This window comes from Sturnira hondurensis, unplaced genomic scaffold (assembly GCF_014824575.4).
Source record: "Sturnira hondurensis isolate 20B ecotype Veracruz unplaced genomic scaffold, ASM1482457v3 Scaffold0001872, whole genome shotgun sequence".
Lineage (NCBI taxonomy): Eukaryota > Metazoa > Chordata > Mammalia > Chiroptera > Phyllostomidae > Sturnira > Sturnira hondurensis.
Window position 1 is genome coordinate 38,837,952 of NW_028074503.1, and position 24,743 is coordinate 38,862,694.

At 55.4% G+C, this 24,743-nt stretch overlaps 1 protein-coding gene across 2 annotated transcripts; it reads left to right on the forward strand.

The window, feature by feature from the left end:
* The first annotated feature begins 5,411 nt into the window (after positions 1–5,411).
* On the forward strand, positions 5,412–19,202 carry CNDP1 (carnosine dipeptidase 1). Of its 2 annotated transcripts, XM_037035882.1 has the most exons (11): positions 5,412–5,540; positions 5,982–6,131; positions 6,812–6,974; positions 8,075–8,163; positions 11,196–11,393; positions 12,544–12,628; positions 13,447–13,607; positions 14,566–14,730; positions 15,958–16,099; positions 17,619–17,766; positions 17,957–19,202. In XM_037035882.1, exons 1-11 carry the CDS (start codon positions 5,457–5,459, stop codon positions 18,027–18,029), a joined length of 1,458 nt encoding a protein of 485 aa, XP_036891777.1. In that variant the 5' UTR covers positions 5,412–5,456; the 3' UTR covers positions 18,030–19,202. The 2 variants fall into 2 exon arrangements, with proteins under 2 accessions (XP_036891777.1, XP_036891786.1); XM_037035891.1 differs by lacking the exon at positions 17,619–17,766.
* Positions 19,203–24,743: the final 5,541 nt, after the last annotated feature.

The following is a 24,743-nucleotide window of genomic DNA, read 5'->3' on the forward strand; positions in this document are numbered from 1 at the left end:
GCTCAGAGTAATTGGGAAGCAGGGCCTCGTCAGTTGAAAGTCTGCCTTGCTGACTGCCTTGACTCCAGTCAGAACGTGGGTGGGATAGCGCTGTTGTTTATTGGGCCTCTGCCTGCACGTCACAGAGCAGAATGGTGGCCCTGAAAGTCGGTCTTTTAGCCCCCACGACCTTGCTGCCACCTCCACCCCCTGGGTCTGCCCCCGCCCTGGAGTCACCTGCACAGCCTCCTGAAGCCTTGGGCTCTGCTCTCTCCGCATCTCTGCCCAACCACCCGGCTTTCTTCTGGTCCCCAGGGAGGCTCATCCTTGGCAGACAGCCTGTTCTCCGTCCCTCTGCACTGGGGGGACCCAGTCCTCAGGGCTGTGTGCCCGGGGATTCCTGCACTTCACCTGGAGTTCTGCTTAGAGAATGAAAGGCTTTGCCCACTAAGGGGACTGCAGAGTCCCAGGTCTGCTGTGTTGCTTTCCCATCAGTGCGCGGCTTGGGCGTCTGCCAACAACGCAGCTGCCCGTTCTCACGGGGAAAGAGGCAGAACCTGGCAGCCAGGCGTGCTCCTGACCTGGGAGAGCTGGGAGCAGAGGGGCCTTTCTGACCCGAGTGAAAGTCAGGGTCCCTCTGCTCTTGGGACTTTGTGGTGTCTGGGTCAGAAAGCTTATGAGAGACCTGTGTGGCTCCTTAAACCACCACGCACTAGTTAGTGAGGACACAGGCCCAGCTGCTGTGGCTGGACCAATCAGGCTTCCCTTCGAGGGCAGTTTGGACATGTCTCAGCAACACGAGGTCTGCACAGCCGGGCCAGCCGGTGCAGTCACCTCCTCTGCCCCGCAGCCTGCAGCCCCAGATGCACTTGGCATGGAGATGGGGAGGGGCAATCCAGAGGTAGGGATGCTCCTGCCCTCAGCAACTTGCTCCCAGCAAAGACTCGTGGCTGCAGCTCACAGCATCAGAGGGGGAAGTAGGCCTGGTCGAAGTTCCTGTCACTGGGCAGGAGGGGACACGGGTGCGGGGGAAGCAGCCATCATGCCTGCCTGTTACACCACCACGATACTACAGCATTCATCCAGAGGAAAACCGAGAAAAAAAATAGAGAAAACGGTAACCTCTGCATCCACCCTGAGGCTTTGGGAGTACGGGGAGTGGCGGGCAGGAAGCCTCAGCCCTGAATGGCCTTTTGTGAAATGCGTTTTTAAGCTGGTTGTCTTTAAGAAGGCAAAAACCTGGGAAGAACCTTTGGCCTTCCCCCGCCTGCCTCTATGATCCGCCTGGCGGCTGGCTCCAGGGAGGGAGTGGTCATCCTAGGTAACTAGCAGGGAGGAGCCTCAAGGCCTTGACCCAAGTCCCCTCCAGGTTCCCTTGTTCAGGACAGCCCAGCAAACGTGTGCTGTGTCCAGCCTGGGCCACTTGCCCACGCCGGCGGTCAGCACCAGCTGGAACCTGATCCCGAGCCCTCCCTGCACCCCTGCCTGCACCGGGCTGCCCCTGCCCAACCCCATCTGGTGATCCTGCTTCCAGGCACTGCCGTGTCTTCGCCGGGGCCTTCCCGCCAGCCCGTGGGGTGGGCAGCACCTTGGGTTTGGGACTCGGCCTGAGCCGAGCCCTTCTTGGAGGTCTGACTTGCCCATCACAGCGGAGACTGGAGGGCGATGGAGAAGCTTGTAGCTCTTGGGGCTTTGGGGGGGATTCTGTTTCTGTAAATGGCTTCCTCCACCCCAGGTGTGTCCGGCTGCCCTCTGAGAGCCAGAGCCACGCCCTGACCGCGTGCCCCCTCGAGGCTCCATGCTGCCGGAGTTCACCTGAGCAGGAATGCCTGGCTCAGCCCAGCCCTGCGGGGAGTTAACAGAGTCCAGAAGGGCCTGCGAGGGGAGGGGAGGTTCGGGTTTTATTTCTAATCCCGTGGTGGTGAGATAGACCAATAAGGTGTATCCTGTACTGTTACAAAGCCACCCGTTCAGTCCCGGCCAGAGCCACCTTTGTAAAGCAACCACCGGGGCTGTCAGCGATTGGGTAGGTGGGGATCTTGGTGTCCAAGTTGACCCGGCATGAGGTTTCTGATGGGCAAGGGTTTGGCTGATGAGCCCCCCTGGGTGTATGGGGAGGAACCAGGCTGGGCACAGGCCCTGTGCTGGGGGAGGCCAGATGCTTTCACTTGGGTTCTGTGCTCTGTTCACCAGCAAACCGCTCCTCACTCCCAGGTTTGTGACTGAAACCCGAGCAAACAGACTCGGGGGCAGGGACCCTACGGGGTGTTACAGTCCTTCTCCAGGGACACAGCCCGTGGCCCCGGGCGCTCCACGGGAGCTGTGGGAAAGCGCGGTGCTGCAGACCTCGGCCACCACAACTGCCACGGACCGCCCTCTGGAGGCCAGTCCGGGTGCATCTTTCCTGTCGGGAAGGGTGGGGGCCGGTACTGAAATCCCCACAGTTCTCAGCCTTCTCCACCACTGCTTTCTTCCTTTTCTTTAAATGCCCCGTCCCATTTTTTATTGAGAGGAGCACCACCCAGTTTTTCAATGGAAATGGAATGGGTTGGTGCAAAAGAGAGCCCACTCCTTTGCAGAGAGCCTTCCCCGGGTGCCCCGAACATCCTGTCCGGCCGCTGCCCGTCCCCAGGTGTCCTTTCCTCCTGATTCATGTGCAGCCCTTGGGTCTTTTTTAAAAAACATATGTTATTGATTATGCCATTACAGTTGCCCAATTTCCCCCTTCATTTACCTCCACCCTGCACGCCCCCTCCCACCCACATTCCCCCCCTTTAGTTCATGTCCATGTGTCATAAGTTATTTAGCTTCTACATTTCCCATACTGTTCTTGCCTTCTGCCTGTCTATTTTCTGCCTACTGTCTATGCTACTTATTCTCTGTACCTTCTCCTCCTCTCTCTTCCTCCCACTCCCCTTGCTAACCCTCCATGTGATCTCCATTTCTGTGGTTCTGTTCCTGTTGTAGTTGTTTGCTTAGTTTGCTTTTGTTTTAGGTGTGGTTGTTAGTAACCAAAAAGTTGTCCTCAAGGAGGAACACACCTAGGCATATCATAATTACATTAGCTAAGATTAAAGATAAGTAGAGAATCCTAGAAGCAGCAAGAGATAAGGGGGGGTGTCGCCTACAAAGGAGTTCCCATCAGACTGTCAGCTGATTTCTCAAGATACCTTATGGGCAAGAAGGGGCTGGAAAGAAGTATTCCAAGTTATGAAAGGCAAGGAACTACATCCAAGACTGCTCTGTCCAGCAAAGCTTTCCTTTAAAATGAAAGGGCAGATAAAGAGCTTCTCAGATAAGGTCAAGTTCAAGGAGTTCATCATCACCAAGCCCTTATTATATGAAATGCTAAAGGGACTTACCTAAGAAAAGATAAAAAATATGAACAGTGAGAAGATAAAAAATATGAAACAGTTAAAACTCAGCAAGCCCCTGGGTCCTGGCTCTGCCCCGCAGAGCTTGGCTGGGTCCAGCGCCGCTCCCAATGGGATGAGGCAGCGGGTGCTCGGGGGTGGCTTGTTGGCACCATCTATGGCCCAAGCTCTTAATCCACTTACCAATGAGCCTGCCTCACCTTGACCTTGAGTCTTCCCACTTCTCAGCTTCCCTTACAGGCATTTTTCATGCTGCATAATATATTTGTATTGCAGAACGAGTGTTTATATTTATGGTTGTTATTTTTATTGCACCTGTAAGGCAATGTAACTCCCATACCTTACAATTCACGTATTTAAAGTGTCCAATTCAGTGGTTTGTAGTGTGCTCCAAATCGTACAATCATGGTCAAAACCAGCTTAAGAACTTGTCATCACCCCAGAAAGAACTCCCCTGCTCGTCACCATCAGTCCCTTCCCATCTCCCCCAATTCTGCCAGCCCAGCCCGCCACCAGTCTGCTTTGTGTCTCAGACCTTTGCTTGGGACCGTTTTTCTGGGTGCTTCCTGCCCAGGTGGGGAGGGGCTGGTACCACATGTGGTTTGCTGGGCCAGGTGCCTCACACTGAGCTCGGTGTCCAGGGCTCCCCCACGCTTCAGCGTGCACCGGCACCTCCTTCCTTTCCGTGGCCGAGTGGCGTTCTGTTGAGCATGTACCCCATGCTCTGCTTACCTGCTCGCCCACTGATGGACACGCAGGTCGTGGCTGTTGTGTGTGAGGTTACTGTGGACAGTGTACCATGTACGAGTTTCTGTGTGGACACCCATCTGCATCTCCCTGGAGGATGTGACTAAGGGCGGAACTGCTGGGCGGAGGTTTAATCACTTGAGGACAGACAGACCGACAGTCTTCCAGGACGGCTGCGCCACTCTGCGTCCCCAGGAGCACTGTCCCGGGTTCCAGGGTTTCCACACCTTCGTGAACACTTGTCCTCATTGACGTGCGATTTTAACCAGAGAGTAGGTGTGAGGTGCTGTCTCCTGGTGGTTTGATTTGAGTTTCCCTGGTGGCCAGTGACCTTGAGCCTCTTTTCACATGCTTAACCGATCGCCTGTGTGTTGTCTTTGGAGAAATGTCTATTCACATTGGGTGGGTTTGTCCTGTATTGTTGACCGGTAGTGGGTAGTGGCTCTGCATAGTCTAGACGCAGAGCTCTCCCTTTGGCTCTGTTGCTGACCAGAACTGGAGGCCAAGGGAAGAAGCCGTCTGGCCCGACGGGCTCTCAAAGATAAAGTCTATTTTCAAAGGCGCAGAAGCCCACGCGGAAAAGATGCCTTGGGTGAAGGTAATGAGTTAGTTCTGAGCCTGGAGGCCCTGCCATCTGCTCTGTGGCCTGGAGCCACCACAGAGGGAAGGGCGGTGTCACGGGCAGGTCCCACATTGATCCGGAGGGAGGGAAGGGACCCATCAGGGACAAGCAGAAAGCTGGGAGGGACACACAAGCCAGCCGGGGGCCAGCAGCTCCCAGGTGGGCTGGGCGGCCAACAGCGTGGAAATTATCTTCTTCTTGTTTATCACGGCGTGGCTATAAGATTCTCCATGAAGTACCCCAGCTCCAGGGGCAGACAGAAAGAAGCCCCCCACGCCAGCAGTGCACGGGAGTGCAGACAGTCCTTACAAGACTCATTTTCTAATAAAGTGGCTAAAAAGACCTTGGTTATAAAGATCTTTCAAAATATCACACTTCTCCCCCTCACAAATAGTGCCCTCGACACCACATGTGCTGGGTCACGACACAGAGGGAAGTGACTGACAGGCAAGACTGTCACAAGAACAAAGGGACAAAGGTCTGTTCCTGACCCATCGCAGTGCTCAAGGCCTGAAAACGGAGCGTCTGGGGAAAGGGAGCACCGGCGAGACTTCCAGGTCAAACGCCTTCTGTTATTTCGGCCGAGTGGCTGTTGGAGAAGCGACTTTCTCCGAGTCTTTGCAGGGTCCAAGTCCAAACCCCAGCGCCTACTCTGATTCCGCCCCTGTCGCTTGCTGGCTTGCTCACAGGTTGCACCTCTCCCGACTCTGCCGCTGCTGCTGCTCCTGGGAGGCATGTCCTCGCCCCCCTCACCGCCCACGGGGCTGGTCCAGAAGCTCTTCCGGTACATCGACCTCCATCAGGACGAATTTGTGCAGGTCAGGGAGACCACACGGTGGTCCCTAGCGTGCGATCCCTCTGGGGTCAGGGTGAATGGCTGGTTGGTGGGAGATGTGGTGTTTTGCCCGACAGCTTCATTCCATGTAACCTGCCTGTGATTCCTCGTTGTATTAAAATAGTTACTGTTCATTAGATTTAGGGGCGAGAGCCTTCCCAGCCATCCCTCCTGAAAGGGACACTCAGTTCCTTTTCAGCACCTCTGACCTAGGGATGTCGCTTGAGTGGCAGCTCGGACAGGGCTCTTGCTGAGGTCCTCTGCACCCCCAAACACAGCCAAAACCCGCCCCCACAGACACCACCCCAGAGCAGTGCCTCCCACGAGCAGCAGCTTTAGGTGCAGGGCTCCGGCACACTCGGTGTCAAAATAGCTTGTCCCGGTGACTTGCGTCTGCTCATCGCCCTGTCCCCTTGCCTCACAGACACTCAAGGAGTGGGTGGCCATTGAGAGTGACTCGGTTCAGCCTGTGCCCTGCCTCAGACAAGAGCTGCTCAGAATGATGGCCCTGGCCGCGGCAGTGCTCCGGCGCCTGGGCGCCCGCGTGGACCTCGTGGACTTGGGCTCTCAGCAGGTGCTGGCAGCCCCTTGCCTCGGACACCTCCCTGTGCATGGTCCTCTCTGCTCCTTGCTGGGGTCGGGCTGGGGCGTGCCCTGAGCCTCCACGAAAACATGCCTAGTGACCTCAGTCTGCGGTCAGATGCAGGGTTCTTCCTGGTCCCACAGGAGGCCCTGGTGCTGACCTCTCCCTCCTGTGAGGACTTAGTGGACAGTGTGAGGGGAGGGGGTGGGCGAGGGCAGCTCATTCCAGAGAGGCCCTATGATGTTCACACCCGCACACAGGCTTGGCACGGCTCCCACGCCGCTGTCTCCCTGAAGCCCCAAGGCATCTTTCTCGAATGACCCAGCCTCTCATCGGGTCGCTGCCACTCGGTCACCCAGGGCGACCTTAAACCCTGGCACCCAGCACTGCCTGGGTCAACACGGGGTGTCTCCCAGTGGTTTCCCAGCCCTGCCCAGCCCAGTTCAGAGCCCTCCGCCCGTGTCTGCAGAAGTGCTTTGTGTGTCGGCTGCCAGCATCTCGTGGTGCCCCCCTGAGAGCCGGGTAACTGCTGGTCAGAAAGTTAAGTGGGCTCTACGAGGACCGAGGGGTAGAAACAGGACTCCCAATGTCGTGGCTTTGGGGTTTCCGGAAGAACTAAAAGCAGCCTTTATTGAAAAAAAAGGGGGGGGGCACCTTTTTTCGCTCTGCAGCTGCCTGATGGTCAGACTCTGCCGATCCCCCCCGTCATCCTGGCCGAGCTGGGGAAGGAGCCGAAGAAGCCCACCGTGTGCTTCTACGGCCACCTGGACGTGCAGCCCGCCGCACAGGCCGATGGCTGGCTCACCGCCCCGTTCGTGCTGACGGAGGTGGATGGTGAGTGGTGGGCACCGCCCAGGGCAGGTGCTCCTGCAGACGCGGGGCTGCTCACGGGGCCTTCAGGCTCCAGAGGCGCCTCCCGTCCCTGCCTCAGGTCTTAACCTGTCGTCAAGAATGAACAAGACACACCCTGACCACTGTGGCCTGGTCACTGGGGCAGCTTCCTGCAAACCAAAAGGTCGCACGCACCCTTTGGCTCCACATGTCTGGGCTGTGGGTTCAGTCCCTGGTTGGGTCGGGGCGTGTGTGAGAGGCAACCACAAAAAAGCCATTCTCATGGTCTCCATCTTCTCCAAGCTTGTCCACCGAGGCCTGTTTTCTTGCCTGTGTGACAGAGGCCCAGCCCTGTGGGCCATCGGGTGAAGTAGCACCCCAGGACAGAGCCCTGGGTTATGGAGGGCTCTGACAGACCCCAGGAGGACAGTCATCTCGGTCACACATTTTCTTTCTGAAAATACCAAATGTGATGCTTTTTTAAAAAAAGATTTTATTTATTTATTTATCTTTAGAGGGGGAGGAGAGAGGGAGAGAAACATCAATGTATGGTTACCTTTTGTGCTTCCCCTGCTGGGAAATGGCCTGCAGGGAACCAGCCTGCAACCCGGGCATGTGCCCTGACTGGGAATCGAACTGCGATCCTCTGGTTCGCAGGCTTGTGCTCAATCCACTGAGCTACACCAGCCAGGGCTATGTGATACTTTTTAAAGAAAAGGAGGAGACAGATTCATGGAGATGCTGACGCCCTCTCTTCGACCTTTTGCGAGTTGTGAAGTTTCTGAACGAAGGGCTAGGTTCCGTGGCATTTGGTGACAAACCCTCTCAGATCCTGTTCCATGAACTTGGAGAAAATAGCTAATTACTCTTCAGGCCAAATGGCTCCGTGTGTTTCACATGAGCATGCGTTTTCTGACCATGGCCAATGGCAGCCATGCCATTTTCGCTCAACAAACTGTGCTTTGGGATTTCAGAGCCGGATTTGCACCTGGAAGGATAAGGCGGTGTTAGCGTGGTGACCCATAGAACGACCTTTGATTGGAAGTCACTCGACTTGGCCAAGGTCTCCCGGCCGTTCTGAAAAGGCTTCCCCTGTTTTCCAGGGAAACTGTATGGACGAGGAGCCACAGACAACAAAGGCCCCGTCTTGGCCTGGATCAACGCCGTGAGCGCGTTCGGGGCCCTGGAGGAAGTGGGTGCCTGGTGGTGTCTGAGGGGGAGGGCGCTGACTATGACCACGGCACTGCCGAGGACCAAGGGGACGATGATGGGGATGATGACGATGGTGATGATGGTAGCGGTGGTGGTGCTTTGAGTTGCGCGCTGTGCTGCAAGCTGCCACCTGAATTATGTCTTCCCCTCTCCCCAGTGGTCTTGGGAGATGTGTGTTCTTACAAGCACACCCACTGTACAGCTGAGGAGAGTGAGGCTGCCAAGGTCAGGGAACTGCCCGGGGCCACCCAGCTGGGCTGGGGCAGGCACGGTGCCCGGAGCCTGTGCTGCTGGCCACGCCGAGAAACCACAAACAGCAGGAGACGGGGCGGGAGCTCCTCTCTCCTGGGACCTGCCTTTCCCCCCCTTATCTTATTTTAGCTTGTCTTCTTTTTCTTTTATCTCCCCCTTTCTTACCACAAGGTTTGATTTTATTGGTAGAGACAGATGTGCACTTTAAAAGTACATTAACCGCTTTAACAACTACAAAGATAGAGACCCCTGGCAGGGGACATTCTGTCTGAATCTTCAGGTCTCTGCTCTTGTGAAACGTGATTTTCAACAGACATCCCATACAGGGTGTGGAAAGGTTGGGGTGCTGCTTTGGGCAGGGCTCCTTCCCTCGGACCACCGGAGGACCACGCTGGCAGGCCCAGGTTAGGGTCTCCAACCCGCCAATGTGTCACTCTCCCAAGGATGGTCCCGCCTCATGCCTCCCTCCCCTCTCCCGATGTGTGTGACGGACTCCGAAGGGAGGTTTCGGTCTGGTGGTGGGGCCCCAGGCAGGCAGCAGACTCTGGGCCTCGGGTCTTGCTCCGTCCAAGGGAGGGGGTTGGGCTGGGTGGCTGCTTTCTGACGCTGCGTTTATTGGACAGCAGACTTCCGCTTCACACAGAAGTAGCCCATCCAGTCAGTGAGCTTGAGGCGGGGGCCCTCAGCTCCCGTCCATGGGTCTTGTGGGGCCAACCCTCAGCACAGGGAGCTTGTGACCTTCTCCCTTACACGGCTCCGTTGGCTCACAGCACCTTTGCTCCTGGAGACTGGAGACTGGGGTTCAAGGCCACATTCCGGGCTTGTCCCCACCCAGCCTCTTGTGGGCACAAGCAGGGCAGCAGGGGCCCGGCTCTGGGTGCAGACCCAGCCCAGGCCCCTCAGCCCCACCCCTTGGCACAGGGCCTGACGTGGCGATGCCCCTCCTTGGAGGACATTTCATCGTGTGCCAGGGGCTTCCCCTTGGTGAGTTTATGTTCTCCTACGACACAAGCATAGGAGGGCTGTGCTGCCCTCGGCTCAGCCGCCCCCTCACATGGAGGAAGACGGGCTTGCTGAGTCTGGTGGGCTTTGGGCCACCTGGCTGCTACCGCCTTATCTGCTGGGCGCTCACATCAAACAAGCCAGCCCCAGGCGTTTCAGGTGGTTTCTCTCCCTCTCCTTCTTTCTTTGTTTTTCCCCCTTTGCTTTTCCCCCTTCTTAAGAGAAGCAAAGCAATATTTATAAGGAAGTCCTATATGAAGGGCAAAATCTGCTTTGCTTTTTACATTTCAACTCTGAAATGTGCATAATTACAGACGAAACAGAAGACATATTCTCTGCCCATGGACCAGTCAGTTAATTCTCTCTAAGCCCCCTTTCCCTCACCTGGGCAGTAGGAATGGCGTTTCCACCTCCGGGGGCCCAGCGGGGTGAAGGGCGGAGCACGGTCAAGGGGCTCCTGTGCCCACCGAGCGCTGGTTTCTCCCTTCTGGTGCCCCCCCCCCCTTCCATCCTCTCTTCCTAGTGCCCAGGCCTCTAACCGCGGGTCCCCTCACCAGACGCTCTCACCAAGAGCCAGAGCAAGTGCCAGTGCCCGTGCCGCAGAGAGACCAGCGAGCTGCCCGGCAGTGAAGTAGCATGTCCAGGCCCCCGGGGTGGCCAGGGCGGGGCAGAGACCAAAACCCAGGCCTGCCCACTGGTCTCTCTTCCTCCTCCAACACCTAGTAGCCGCTGGCTTGTATTTTATGAATCACATTTTGCCAGAAAACTCTTAGGCTTTCCAACTACTTCTCAGTCATTGTTTGCTAGTTGAATGTGAATAAAGAGCTCTCAAATATTAAGATTTCCGAACTGTAGCTGGACTTCCTAAGACGCGTAGAAATGTAGGCAAGTGATACATTTGAGCAAGCCATTATCCGCACACGCCCAAGGTCACACTTTCTAACACATAATCCCCCACTCAGCCTGCCTTTGTTAATCTTTGGCGATTCGATCCCGCTCATTAGCCCTAATTAGTAAGTTTGGGCTGCCGTTTGTCTGCTTAGCATCCCTTGTAAAGTCCCCTAGGTATCTTCTGCTCCAGGAAGAGGTCTTTGACCTCCCCTTTTCATGGGCCTCGCAGAGATACAAAGTTATAAATTATAGAGGTACAATGAGATCAAAACCAAATGGGGGGAGAGGCACACTGTAAAAATTTTAAAGGCACTATTCCGTGCCCTAATATTAACCGGGGAAAAGATCCATTTTTGCTGCATGATCAAAGCCTTTGAATAAGTTAAAAGGCTGACTGAACTCGTAGTTGAAAAATAACAGATACTTGAAATAAAAATTATCCCGAGGCTTAAACATTAGATAGTCTTTCAAAGGAAAGAGTTCTCATTTATCATGCTCAGCATTGTGAGGACAGAAAGGAGATTAGTAATTGAGTAACCTTTCTCCTTTTGGGGAGAAGGAAGACAGAGTGTCGGCTCTGTGGCGTGGGTGTTCAAGGAAATCCTTCCCCAAATCCTATATCGACATTAAATCGATGGCCACTCTGGAGTGAATACACTGGGCCTGACCTTGAATTCTCCTTCCCAAGCTGAGTTCAAACTCCTTTGCCACAAGCAGAGGTGCTGGGAATGCGAATGACCCTCACACTGAATGCGTATAAAAGTCGACCGTGTTTATGTTAGGTACACTCTCGTCCCGGGTCTCACGAGGTGCACGGGTGAGCTGTGCTGTGTGTTGCCAGAACAGTTTGTTCCTTTGTTAATCCAGGATCTCCCTGTGAACGTCAAGTTCGTCCTTGAAGGCATGGAAGAAGTTGGGTCTGTGGCCCTGGAGGAACTTGTCAAGAGAGAAAAGGACGGCTTCTTTTCCAGTGTGGACTGCATCGTGATTTCCGACAACCTGTGGCTGAGCCAGAAGCCGGCACTCATTTATGGAACTCGAGGGAACAGCTACTTCACAGTGGAGGTATCTGCCGGCCACCATGGTGGTTGGTGCGCAGGCGGGAGACGGCCTGGGCTCTCGCAGGGCCAGGGACGCGGGGCTCTGGGAGAGCAGGGAGTTCTCCCGGGCGTTTGGCCTGGTGCACAGAGGAGGTTTTGGGAGTGGGGGTGTGTGTGAAGTTCCCACGCTCTGAGCGGTTGTGCTTCGCACGTTGTTCTGTAAAGAGGATTCCACTGGCCTGTGAGTCACAGGCCAGGTTTAGGGCCTGCAGTGGTGATGTTCTGAGGCAGGAGCCATGGCCCTGGGGGTGCGGGGCTGCTCCCAGAGGCTTGGGGTTAGTGAGGGGAACAGTCCTGGCTCCACGGGGCTGCCTGCACATCTGCCGTCTGGGATGGAAGACGAGGGGCCTGCTCACCTGGCCGCACCTTGAACATGGGTGGGGCCGGGAAAGACCAGCAGGGCCAGAAAGATGGGAGGCGATGACAGACCTTGTTGGACCTGGGCAGCAGACTGGACGCCGTGTGCCTAGGAGGGGTCCGAGGTCACTGTGAGGTGACAGATTAGCAGGACGGGGGTCCATGTTTTGGAAATGAGCAGGTTGGTAGAAAGCCAGCGTGGGAGATGTTGAGTTGACCTCTAGGCATGGATTCAGGAACAGGGAGCACACGGGGCCCGCCGGGCCTGCGGGGATGCGTGGGGGCGAGTGGGGGCGAGCGAGGGCTGTGCAGGGAACCCTGTGAGCGGTTCTCAGAGCTCCGAGTGCAGCCGGAGGACACATCCAAATGGGCTGTGGGCTGGGAGACGGGGAAGAAGCTTTTCAAGGACATAGAATTGTCCTGCTGGTAAAAACCATGCAGAGGAGGAACTTTCTAGAAGGACAATTTTTCCGGAAGGAGGGTGAGCAACAGACGGGGGTGAAACCAAGAGTGGCCTTGGGTAGAGTGTGTTTGTGGAGAAGGTGGTGGCTGAAGTCCGTTCCGGGAACCCAGGATGCATGAGGAATGGAGACAGGAGGCGCAGGTGCTCCAGGTCACGTGGCCAGACAGCCGGAGCAGGGACGTCAGGCTGAGTCCTTCAGGCTGAGTCCTGAGAGAGGCGGCTGGGGTGTGTTTCCCACCGTGTGAAAGCCGTCAGCGGTGCTAAGCACCTATCTTCCTGTTCACCTGTCTTCCAGGTGAAGTGCAGAGATCAGGATTTCCATTCAGGGACCTTTGGCGGCATCCTTAGTGAGCCGATGGCCGACTTGGTGGCTCTCCTCGGTAACGTGTCACTTCCTTTCACTTTTCAAACACCTGGGACTCACTGGCACATGGTTCTGTCTGACCCCGTGCGTATCTGCTCCCCCCGTTTCCAAGCCCACCCAGGATGGAGGTGGAAGAAAAGGCGCATCCTCAGCTCTGTCCCTCGGCTAAACACTCCTTGGGCTTCTTAAGTCCATGTCACTTCTTTCTGAAGTCCATGGGCGCTTCAATCAGCGCTTCCTGATTTGCCCATTTCTCTGCACACTGTGGCACACGGGGCCGCACACAGATGATGGCGTGGGCCCGGGAGGCTTCCGGAGAGGCACTCAGACATGGTGCCAAATGGACCGGCGCCACGTGGCTTCCTTTCTCCGTGGCGCCGTGGCCCCAGCTGGTGCAGAGGCTCTGGGAAGCCGCCCCTGCCTCTGACCTGCTGCAGAGTGCTGGCTGTGCACATGTGCGTGCATGTGTGTGCATGGGTGCGTGTTTGAGTGCACACAACTTTACACATATGCACGGAGTGGGGGAGGCCAGGGCTGCATTTGACCGGAGCTGACCTCTTCCCTGGGAACGGCATCTCCTTGCCCTTACATCTCACCTCAGCCCCCCGCAGGGTTGCTGCTTGCCATCCGTCCACACTGCGCGGTGTCTGTCCCTCAGGCAGAGAACCCCATCTAACCTCACAAGGGCCTAGGACTCTGCCAGGAAAGTCGGGTCCGGTCCCAAATGGAGTGCAGAGCACAGGGTTTCACTTTCTTTACTTCGAAGCAAACCAAAGAGCCCGTCCATAACGCAGTGTTTGCCAGCACGGCCTTGCTCCCTGTGTGTGCCCGCAGGGAGCCTCACCGACGCCTCCGGCCGCATCCTGGTCCCTGGCATCTATGACCATGTGGCTCCTGTCACAGAGGAGGAGAGACAGCTGTACGCAGCCACCAACCTGGACCTTGCAGAGTTCTGGCACAGCGCCCAGGTTAAGAAGTTCCTGTTTGACACCAAGGTAGGGCACGGGTTGATGGTGCGGGAAAGGGGTGACATGGAAGTTGCTGCTCCCAGCACCTCGCTTTCTGTGAGCGGCTGACCCCACAGCTTAGAGCTGAGGCAGCTGGGAGCCCAAGGGAGGCCGGTTCCCACCTCAGGGCTGCGTTCCCTGGTCTAGACCCACCAGGCCCCTCGGGGAAGCCCGCTCTCCTAGCCTGCCTTCCCTAGGCAGCTTGCCATGCTCAGTGCCACACTGGCTGGGCTCCTGTCTATTTAAAGAGTGAGGCTTCTAGACCCCTGCCCCTGTCCATTCTCCCAGACGAAACCCCAAGCTCTGGGCCTCTCTGTGAATGGTGGTCTCGCCGCCTCAGTGCGGCCAGCAAACCCAGGGCCGAAAGTGTGGGTAAGGGAAGTTCAGACTTTCTCCTCTGCCTTTCGTCACTGCTGCTTCCCTCTTTGTGCCCGCCGCTGGCTGCTCCCTGGGGAAATGCTGGGGGTGGGCCGGGGTGGTGTGTGCTGGACCGAGGGGTAGCGTTGCCTGCTTCCCCAGACGGGCTCTGCGTGGCCCCGGCGAGGGGGAACAGGGTTGGATGTCTGCGGGGAGCTTGCACGCCTTCTGAGTCCGACCCTCGGGCTGCACTGCCTGCGGGTTGTCATCGTGCTGGTTAGGGATGGAGCTCTGTCACCGAACTCGTTTCTGAAAGGTCCCCTGCCAGCTATTAAGTGGGAACTGCGCAGCTCAGGTGACGTGGACCCTTGTTCATGGCTGTGGCCTGGACTGGTGACAGTACCCAGGACCTCATGTCCCAAGGGAAAAGGTCCCTTTTATGATTAGTCCAGACAGTGCCATGCAGGGTGATAATTAACTCTTCAGGAATGGTGTCGCGGACGCACGGAAATCGGTGACGTGAGCATTGCAATCGAGTACTTCCCATCGACCATGTCTGTACATAGTACAAAGCTTTACTTTAATCCAGGAGGAGATTCTCATGCACCTGTGGCGGTATCCGTCTCTGTCCATCCACGGGATTGAGGGTGCGTTTGCTGCGCCTGGGACAAAAACCGTCATCCCTGGCCAAGTCACAGGCAAGTTCTCCATCCGGCTGGTCCCCCACATGGAGGTGCCTGTGGTGGAGAGACAGGTAAGCGGGCTGCTGCCCGGTGGCCCGGCTGCGCCTTTCGGAGGGTCGCCACCCCCGGCTCCCTGGCTGCCATTGCAGGACCATTCTGTTCCAGGACAGAAGGGACCGGGACAAATGTCAAAGCTCAGCATAGTTTTTGTTCAGTCAAAGTCTCTTTTCTTGGTGATGTACAGTTACAGTAGTCGGATAGCCATGCGGAGGTGGAAAATGTAAAAGGTTAGGGGAGCCATGGCAGCAAGACTGGTCTCGCACGCAGATGAAGATGCTGCCGGCCTGCGCTGGAGCGAGCCAGGCAGTGCCAGGCGCCACTGGTCAGTTTGTCCACACGTCCAAAGTGAACACAGGAGCCATCGGTGAAAGTGTTGTCGGAAGGAGTTACACGCCCAAATCCCTCACCTGTCATTGTCACGTTGCCCCAAGGTTAACACGGAGGAATCTCTGGATGAATGAGCTGAAGAGACACTCCCCAGTCCCAACCCTCTAGGCCCCACTGCCCTGCTACCATCTTTGAAGCCAAAATTACATTCTGAGATACCCTCCCCCTCCCCCACGCCCGTCCTCCCCCTTTCTCACCACACGCACTCCCTGAGGGCGCCCCCCACCCCCGTGCTCATGGCTGTCCCCTGTGCAACCAGACCTGGACCAGTTCTCGCCACAGGCGTTGCATAGAACAGGTGTTGCATAGAACAGGTGTTGCATAGAAGTTTGTTGAAGAATGGAAGAAACATCTCCGAGTCCGGAGTTCTTCCCGGGGTGGGGGGTGGTTTCCACAGTGCTAAGGGGGCCGGAGCCAGGGGCAAAGAGAGGCTGGTGGTGAGGCCCCTTCCCAGCTTGGCTCGGGGCTGCTCTCGCAACACCCCAAAGGGCCAGTACGCCTGAAGATGGGGGTCTTCTCAGTGAGAAGCTGTACTTGTGTTAGGGTTCGTAGTCCCTCAACATTCGTGCTAGCTGCATGAGTCGTGCTATCCGTGAAGTCACTCAAGTTTCATGGCTGCCGAAATCCCTAACCAGTTGGACACTGTGGTCGGTGGTAGGGGTGGGGCCGGTGATGGGGGGGGGGTGACAGTGCCCTGGAGCCCTGCTCTCCGTGGGCCACCCTCTGGCAGAACTGCGCCTGACCCTTGGATCTGTTGCTGTGGCTTCAGTGCTCCACAGTGGGAAACTGTGCTCATTGGCTGGGGGAGTGGCTTGAAATGTCCTCTGACAGTTGGAAATGCCGCCTTGCAGGTGAAGCAGCATCTCCAGCGCATCTTCTCCGAAAGAAATAGTTCCAACCAGATGGCCGTGTCCATGGTGCTGGGGCTGCGTCCGTGGATCGCAGACATGAAGGACAGTCAGTACCTTGCAGCAAAAAGAGCCATCGAAATAGGTGGGACTTAGGGTATCTCGAGTTGGGGACAGAGGACTGGCTCCCCAGGGCGGGAGGACTTGGGTGTCGGCTGCCTTGCCGAGTGTGGCCTGAGTGGGGTTCCTTACGCACCCTCTCATGAGTGTGTTTGCCCGGCTCCCTGCACACCCTCATGAGTGTGTTCTCCTGCTTTCCGACATCGCACGCTGCGTCACCCCTGCTGTGCGGAAGTGAAACCGCGGATAAGGAGGGGCTCCTGCATTAGAGATGTGGCCGCAGGCCACAGCCCGGGGCCAGCAGGGCTGGGACCTGAGGTCCAGACCCCAGGGAGGACTCAGTCTCTGTGGAGGTTCTCTGTCTGAGGGCACACGTGAGAAATAGGAGGACGAGCCCAAGTCTGGGAGCGACCCTCTGGGCTGCCATCCGCATGGCCCCACAGTGTGGCGGCATCTCACCAGTGGGACGTGGGGCAGAAGAAAAGAGGAGGAGCAGTGAGGAGGCCACTGTGCTGCCCGCTGAGAAGAGGCGTGGGACTGAAACGTCCAGGTTGGCGAGAGGGGCCAGAAGCGCTCTCGCAGGAGCGCCCGGCAGCCTCTAGTCTGTCTGTGGGATGGACCTCGAGCACGTGAGTGTCGTCCGCACGCACACCCTGCTCTGTGGGTGAAGACCAAGCAGCACGTGCCGTTTCCCGTCCTCATCCGGTTTGCCCTCCCCGGGTTCCCTCCACCCCCACCACTGGCGACTGGTCCTCCAGCCCAGGAGGATCGAATGCGCCTCTTTCTGGACCCAAGGATGCCCATTAAGCTGTTCGCGGGGCTCACCAAAATCGGAGCGCACACCCTGAGACACGCAGGAGATCGTCAACAGGAGCCCTTTATTTACGTATTTGTTACAACACCCAAAAGTATCTCATTCCCACTTTCCTAATGTTTAATTCATGAGACAGCCATCAAAGTCGGTGTGTCATCTGGGGTATTGCCAAAAATGCACGACCTCTTCCAGCTGTGAGAAAACAGACAAACCCAAATGGAGGAACAGTTTACAAAATAACCGATCAGTCCTCAAGAGGGTCAAAGGTCGTGACACACAGGGAGGGACTGGAGAACCGGCACAGACCAGAGGGGGCCGAGGAGCCACGCAAACCGCGGTGCGGGATGCTCGGAAAGGGAAAGAGTCGTGACATTCGTAGAAGGTCAGAGTCTAGTTAGTGCTGTTTCTTCAAGTTCAATGTCCTCTTCGTGGTACTTGTTCAACAGTCACATAAGATGTCAACATTAGGGAAGCAGAGTGAGGGGTCCATGGGGACTCTACTCTTTTTGTAGCTTTTCTGCAAGTCTGACATTAGTTCAAAACAAACACTTTATTTAAGGAAAATCGTTTAGAAGTAGACAGTTGTCAAGAAGGCAACGGCTGTTTTCCTGTGGACGCTACTGTCCACTTCCGAACACAAACCGCGCGACAGCGAGGACCGCTCCCGGCACCGAGTGCAGCGCGGCCTTGCCCTGCCACTCCTCAGACGCCTTTCTCTCCCGGGTTGCAGTGTTTGGCACGGAGCCGGACATGATCCGGGACGGGTCGACCATCCCGATCGCGCAGATGTTCCAGGATACTCTCCAGAAGGAGGTGCTGATGCTGCCGCTGGGCGCCGTTGACGACGGCGAGCACTCTCAGAACGAGAAGATCAACAGGTGGGGTCCCATGGGGCTGAGTCGCCGATTCCCCCCCCCCCCCCCCGCTCCACATTGGCTGCCGCCCCCCCCACCCGGGCCCACTTCAGGTCAAACTGACACCCTCAGGTCTCCCTGTTTCAATCATAGACTAGTTTTCCTCCATCACGTGAATGGAAATAACCATGTTTCTCTTTACTTCTTTCATTAGGCGGAACTACATAGAGGGGTCCAAATTATTTGCTGTCTTCCTCCTAGAGATGGCTCACCTGCATGGACAGTGATGGGACTGTCCAGCTTAGCTCTGACGGAAGGGCAGGTCCCTGCCCCCACGACCCGGACAGGAGTGGAGTAGAAATATCCCGAACATTCTGGTCCAGCAAATAGCATTCCCCCTTCCATTTAAAATACCTTTGGACATGTGGGCCAATACTATAATATCTTAAAGGTGCAGACATTGGGAATGGTTTAATGCCCCCGTTGTGCGTCCTTCTAAAGTCACAGCTGCCTTCACCAGCTTGACCTCCCCAAGTTCAGCTGCAGTAGCCCAGGATGAACTTGGTCTGCCCTTCCAGCTCTGGGGCAGTTCTCTGACTGGATTCTCCCCTCGAAACAACTGGCCCGGTCACCATGGCTTGCATTCTGGGCCAGCAGGATGCACGGCGAACACTCATTCCATCCGGGGGCAGTCAGTGCTCGCCCCGCCCTCCCTGTACCACCCCCTCCTTTCATCTTGGAAATGAAAACAGTGGCCGCCACCACTGACCGCCTTCGTTTCCCTGTGGCAGCCCTTTTAGAGGGGCGACTAAAACCTGAGACCGTGTTAGCCTCTTGCTTCCCCTTCATTTAGTTGTCCCTGTTCTAGGAAGTTCTGAGCCAGAAACGATCAATATCCACATCCTCAGACCATCTGGGATTCCTTGGGTGAAGGGGCGTGTATTTCACACAAAGCCTCTTTACCTTAGTTGCGATGGATGCCACCCGACCACCCCTCCCGGTTCCTCTTCTTCCTCTCCACCAGTGAGGGCCCACGCTCGCTCGCTCTCTTTCCCTGCATGTCTGTGCAGGTGTGAATCCCCCACAGCAGAGTCAACCCCAGTAGAAGCTCGCTCAGCGCCCCGGAATCTGACTCAACGGCTTCATCTCAATTGCTCAAAGCTTTTAATAGCATCAGCGAGAGACGGAGAACTAATCAACCCCGACATCAGTAGCACAGCCTATTTAAAGCCATCAGCTAGTGAGCATTCATTAATCATTTTAGTTCACTGTCTTGTTTGGCATGATTGGCTTTGATGGTGTAAACAAACAAACAAACATGAATGTAATTTTTCTAAGGTTGAGTGGATGTAAACAAATCAGTCTTTATGAATTATCTAAATCACATTAATGGGAAGGAATTTAAGGGTTTATTAAAAATGTTTCTCTTGTGATTCCCAATAAAAACAAAGCATAACTCATTCCAGCTCTCCGTCAGCTCACCCCGACTCCGCTCCCAAAGAGGGGTCCTCCTGGAGAGGGGCCCCCGAAGCCCAGCCTGGTGGGCACACCCAGAGGGCCCACTTCTCTGACCAGAGGGCATCGAGCCCTGGCGGTTGAGTGCCCATGCTCAGCGGGTCGCACCGAACCGTGTGACGTTCTGGATTCTGTGGGACCTGCCTGGCGCACCTGGCAGAGTCCCCAAGGCCTAACGGTGCCGGAGCCTGTGAGGGGAACATGTGTTTTTATAAGGGCATTCAGATAAGTCCGGGAGCAGACGATGGTGGTGAAATACCCTGTGACCCCTTCTGAGCCCGTTGCTGACTAGTGCAACGTCCCTCCCAGTCGCTGGGACGACCCAGCGACTAGTCGCTGGCTAGTGCGACTAGCTCGACCCATCGCTGATGCCGACTAGTGCCAAGTCCCCTCGGACCTTCACTCCCGCTGACCCGAGGCCTGCAGTGACTTGGTTGTTTATGCAGATGAATTAAGCCATCGGATCTACGAGATTCCAGCCCAGGGATGCCCGAGAGAGTCCAGAGCCTGTGCTCTCTGTCTCCCCTTCGCCAGCTCTCATAGGTCGCCCAGGATTATCTGCCCAGCCTCCAGCCCTCGAGCTGCCGGGGTTGTGATGGGCCAGAACACCGGCACCTTCCAGGCAGGTCTGCTCAGAGAGGTGAGAGGAACCCACCCAGTCGCTGGCCAGGAGACCAACTTATGAGTTGTGAGAAGACAAAGAGGTTGAGGAGAGAGAAATATAAACACTTGCTTTAAGTTTTATGGAAGAAATATATGCACATGGATAAAAAGGACTGTGTGCCTGGGAGTGCACGGGGACAACCTGGTCGGAGGGAGGGGCAGTGTGGGGGCCGGGGCACGCATCGGGCTCAGGGGTTGGGACGCTCGGTTGGATTTGGTGACGCCCTGACAGAACGTACGGAGGACTGGGGGTGTTCTGGCTTCATGCTGTCTTCATAAAACAAAGCGTGCGAGCCAGGAACCCTGGGGGAGTGTGCACGGGGGTGCAGGCTTGTCAGAGACACATGCAGTCTGCACGGCAGCCTGACGGCGGCAGGGGACCGGAGGACCTGCTCCCGGCCTCTCCTCGCTCCATGGCTCGTTCTGATGCAAACCTCCCCGGGCCTTTGTGTCCGCCAGAGACCACCCTGCCCAGCCAGCTTCTCTTTGGAGAACCAGCCCCCAGTCCTAGTATTTCATATCTAAAGCTCGGTTCTTCCCAAACAGGAACTTTCCTCCATCCTCCCAAACCTGTCCTTGCGCCCCCTGCTGCCCCCCGAGGGGTTCCTTGCCCTGGGAAATGGACCTTTGGAATCCTGGGTCTTCTGGGACACTTTCCTCTTTCAAATCCAATTCAATATCAAGACCCATCGACTCCATTGCTCAAAACAAAACCTTTTGTTCGGTCACCTCCCAGAGCCTGCAAGCCAAACCCTCTCCCTTCTGGTGGGTCGTTGCAAAAGCCCCGACCTAACCTCTTTGCTTCCCCGGCAGACCTTTCCAGTGTCCCCGTCACCCTGCTTGCACCCTGGAGTGGCCTGCTGGTCACAGGGCGAGGTCCCTATCGCAAGGGGCTAAGGAACAGCCCACTCTGCTCTCTGCTTTCTCCCCGGGCCTCGCTCAGCCTCACTCCTTACAGCCTGGCAGTCTCACCCTTCCAATCCTCTGGTCTCTCAAACCCAAAACTATTCTGCCCTGGAGCCTTCTCCTGTCCGGCCCGGCCCGGCCCGGCCCACGCTCACCAGCCTGGGCTCCATGTTACTCCTCGGATCTCTGCTTAGTTGTGCTTTTTCAGGGAAGCCTTTTCCAGTTCCCTTGAGTGAGTCAGGTGTCCCTGCTCACCATCAGTCTCCACGGTTCTACTGTACCATCTGCTATGGTAGTATTTTTTTGTAATCCTCACCCAAGTACACGTTTCTTGACTTTTAAAGGCAGAGAGAGGGAGAGAGACATTGATGTGAGAGAGAAACATTGATCGGTTGCCTCCCCTATGTGCCCTGCCCAGGGTTTGAACCTGTGACCTTTTTGGTGTACAGGGATGACGCTCCAACCGAGCCACCTGGCTAGCTCCAACCGAGCCACCTGGCTAGAACAATGATATACTATTTTAAGTATCAAGTCTTAAATGTATTCAGTGTCATCCAGTTATAATTTTAATGCTATTTTTTCAATGCATGTGAATCCTAACTGTACACATGATAGCTAAAAAATTAAATAATGACTTGGAGTCTTGATGATAGCAGATGGAATGAGGTATTTGTTTGTGCGGTAGCGCACCTGCGGTTAGAGCCACCTGCACCGCCCCACGTGACCGGCAGTGAAGGTGGAACCGAGGACGTGGACGGCCCTTTGCCTTCGCGCCTCCCCCCATGAGCCCTGGAGCATCTATGTGCTGCTCTGTGCAGCACGGGGCAGGTGAGAAAGGACCCTCCTCCTCCCCGTGCCGAACGGAACCTCCCTCTCCAGGAGGCACTCGGCCTGTGTGGGGGCGGGGCACTCTGGGCTTTGCTCAGCCTTCCAATCGCTCCGCTGACCGATGCAGCAGGAAAACAGAAATGCAGTGGTTTTGAAGCAACGTGATCTCTTCTCCCCCCACCCCCAGCATGACGTGAAGAAGGCGGACGGCAGGGCGGTGACTGTCATTTCCTAACTGTTACGGTGAGTAAATAAACGCTTCTGAGCCTTTGAAATTTGGGTAGATTGCAGAGAACAAGATGTGGAAAAATTATATTTAAAAGCTCCATTTGAGGATGATTTCTTATTCAGAACGAGAAAAGATGTCATAGAAATTATGCCTTTGACTGTAACAGAAAACACAAAGTTTTAAATCATTTCACCTCCCACATGGAGTCACCAAAAGGCGCTCAAAAAGATCTGAGATTTGAAATTCTAGTGTGGGTGGTTCAGTGTTCGTGGCACACTGTCACCGTAGGTAGGCATTTGACTGCAGTGACAACGCTCCAATTTAGAGGACATCAGAACTTTATTAAAGGACGCTGTTAAAGTAAGTTAGTCATCAAAAATTAGTTACCCAAAATAACCCATGCGCCCCTTCAAGTTTTACGTGATTATGACTGAGAAAGGGAGGCTACCTAAACCTGCAGACCTCCCGTGAAGAACGGACGGCAGGGCACAGGCCTACTGCGTCGGCACGGCGTGAGGGCGCATGGCTTCCGGAGGTCACAGGGGGACGTGCCAAACCCTGCCGGTGCTGCCTCCGGCGCCCCGCGTGGGAGGTGGGCGTCGGCCCTCTGCGGATGCGGAGGGCGCAGGAGTGCGGCCCAGAGAACCGTCTGCTGAAACCAGGCCTGCACCAGCCAGTCTCCTGGGAAACGTGGCCGAACCCAGAATGGCCACGTCCTGGCGCTCACACGTCTGGGCTGCAGAGCACAATTACTTGACTTTTCAGGAAGAGGAGAACAGGACTCACAATCCAGAGAAAATGTAGCTTAACCGGAGAGAAACAAAGAAAATATCACTAGCTGCTTTTGACGGATGCCTGAGGAGACAGAAGAGTCAGGCAACATCTCCAATAGGCCAACTGAAATGATCCGACCTGAAGGTCCGAGAGGGAAAAAAGAGTGAAAAGAAACAAAATCGAACTTGCGTGAATCATGTACAACATCCAGAGCGGTCACATGTGTGTCACTGGCCTTCAAGAGCGGGAAGAACGGGGACATTAGCCAGTCCGAAGGAGACTCTTTGCTGGGACTGTGCCCCAGCCACGGGGCCAGGGTAGAAGGGGGTCTCTGTGTGCGAGTGAGTTTGGGACGGCAGAGGGGGAACAGTCCCCACCGTTACCCAGCAGGGACTGAACCAGAGAACATGGTATCACCTGTTACCTGTGAAATGAAAATGACACCCCATTTAGAGAGGTTATGGGGTTGGATAAGAGAGTGTGTCTGGGGTTTTAGCACAATGCCTGGCAGGTATGGAGTTGGTATATCTTCTTTTGTACATTGTCCTTTTATTTTTCCAAACCGCTATTATAAAAGTGTTTATTATTCATTATCTAATGGAAAAGATGACAAAAACCTACAAAAACATGTAAATCTACTGATTGCTTTATTTCCTTAAACATGGGAGTATACATTATTTTTAATCAGCTTGGCAATGACCCACAACCTCCGGACCGATTGTGAGTTTACGTATTTTTACTTATGGAGTCTGAAAGCTTTTGCTCTGAGTTTTTCTTTTATCACACACTTAGACTACGACAGCAGTAGATTCGGTAGTAACCCTTTGGTAGCGTTTACGTGGCTTCTCCGCCCAGGCACAAGAAAACCTGACCATCAGCAGAAGGGCTTTTTCCTGGCTGATGGGGGTGGAGTGTTCCCTGCGGGGCGGGCTTTGCCTGAGGCCTGACTGGGCTGCCAGTGGCACCGAGAGCCCTAGGCCTTCACCAGGCATCTGCACACTGTTCACTGCGCGCTGCTCACGTGGGACACGGCTCAGAGGAATCCGTTGAATTTTGCCCTTAGAATCAGAAAACTCCTTAGTCAGACCGATGGAAGCTCTCTGTGGGAGAGAGGGTACTATTGTAACAGAACCGAGCTGCTCTCTGATGAGTGAACAGTGGCGACTGTTCTGTCCTGTATTTACTTTTGTTAAAGAGCAGCAGTTTAGAACTGAACGCAATGAAGGCAGTAACCTATTGATTTGTATTAGGAAATTTGAGTTCTTTATCATGCTGATGTTCACTTTCATTTTTTAAGGTAGCAGTGTCAGGATAAATATGACAGTCTGAATGGTTTAAACCATCTCTTCCACCAATCACATGCAGCTGTCTCATCTTCCCTTAAAATTCCACATGGTTCCCCTGGTCCGAACATAAGCATTACCTGCTCATTGGCCACTTCTCTCTCCTTGGCCGGAACTGTTGACAGGCAGGATGGCTGCCCAAAAAGAAGTGGGGAGGGCACTGCACACACTGACCTCACCCTGATAAATGCACACACTTGAACTGATCATGTCTGAGTGTCAAAATTCTGCAACTTCCAGTTAAAGAAAGAACGACAGCTTAGACCTTCTTATCCTGTGGCATAGGGGTTTGAGGGTAATCCTCAGGTCAGGGGGCGCCATCCCCTGCCCCCTTGCTAAGGGCTCCAGCTCGGGTTCCAGTGCTGTGGAGACGTTTATGAAGACAGGTCGCCACACGTAAAACTAACACAGCGAGCTATTTGTGTTGCCAGATAAAACTCCTGCCCTCACGGAGCAGAGGTGGTGGGGGCACGTGCCAACCACAGCTGTGAGGATGATGAGTGCTTTAGGAAAACTTGACAGCAGCTCGAAGAACATCGGCCAAAACAGAGAGCACAGTTGGAAGACGGTGGGGGTTGGGTGGAGCTGCACACCAGAGGAAATGGCAAGGGGTCCCTCAGCTCTGTCCCTCAGTCACTGGAAGGAAAAAAACTGCGGAGCCAAACCAGCCCACGGGCTCGTGGGTTTTGCACAAACACCGGACACCTGCCTGGTCTGCCATCACCGTCCAGAGACGTCGCCTG

Coding starts and splice junctions, on each gene's coding strand:
- CNDP1 (XM_037035882.1), top strand. CDS start 5,457: ATGTCCTCGCCCCCCTCACCGCCCACGGGGCTGGTCCAGAAGCTCTTC. Junction 5,541..5,981: donor ATCAGGACGAATTTGTGCAG/GTCAGGGAGACC, acceptor CTTGCCTCACAG/ACACTCAAGGAGTGGGTGGC. Junction 16,100..17,618: donor AAAAAGAGCCATCGAAATAG/GTGGGACTTAGG, acceptor CCCGGGTTGCAG/TGTTTGGCACGGAGCCGGAC.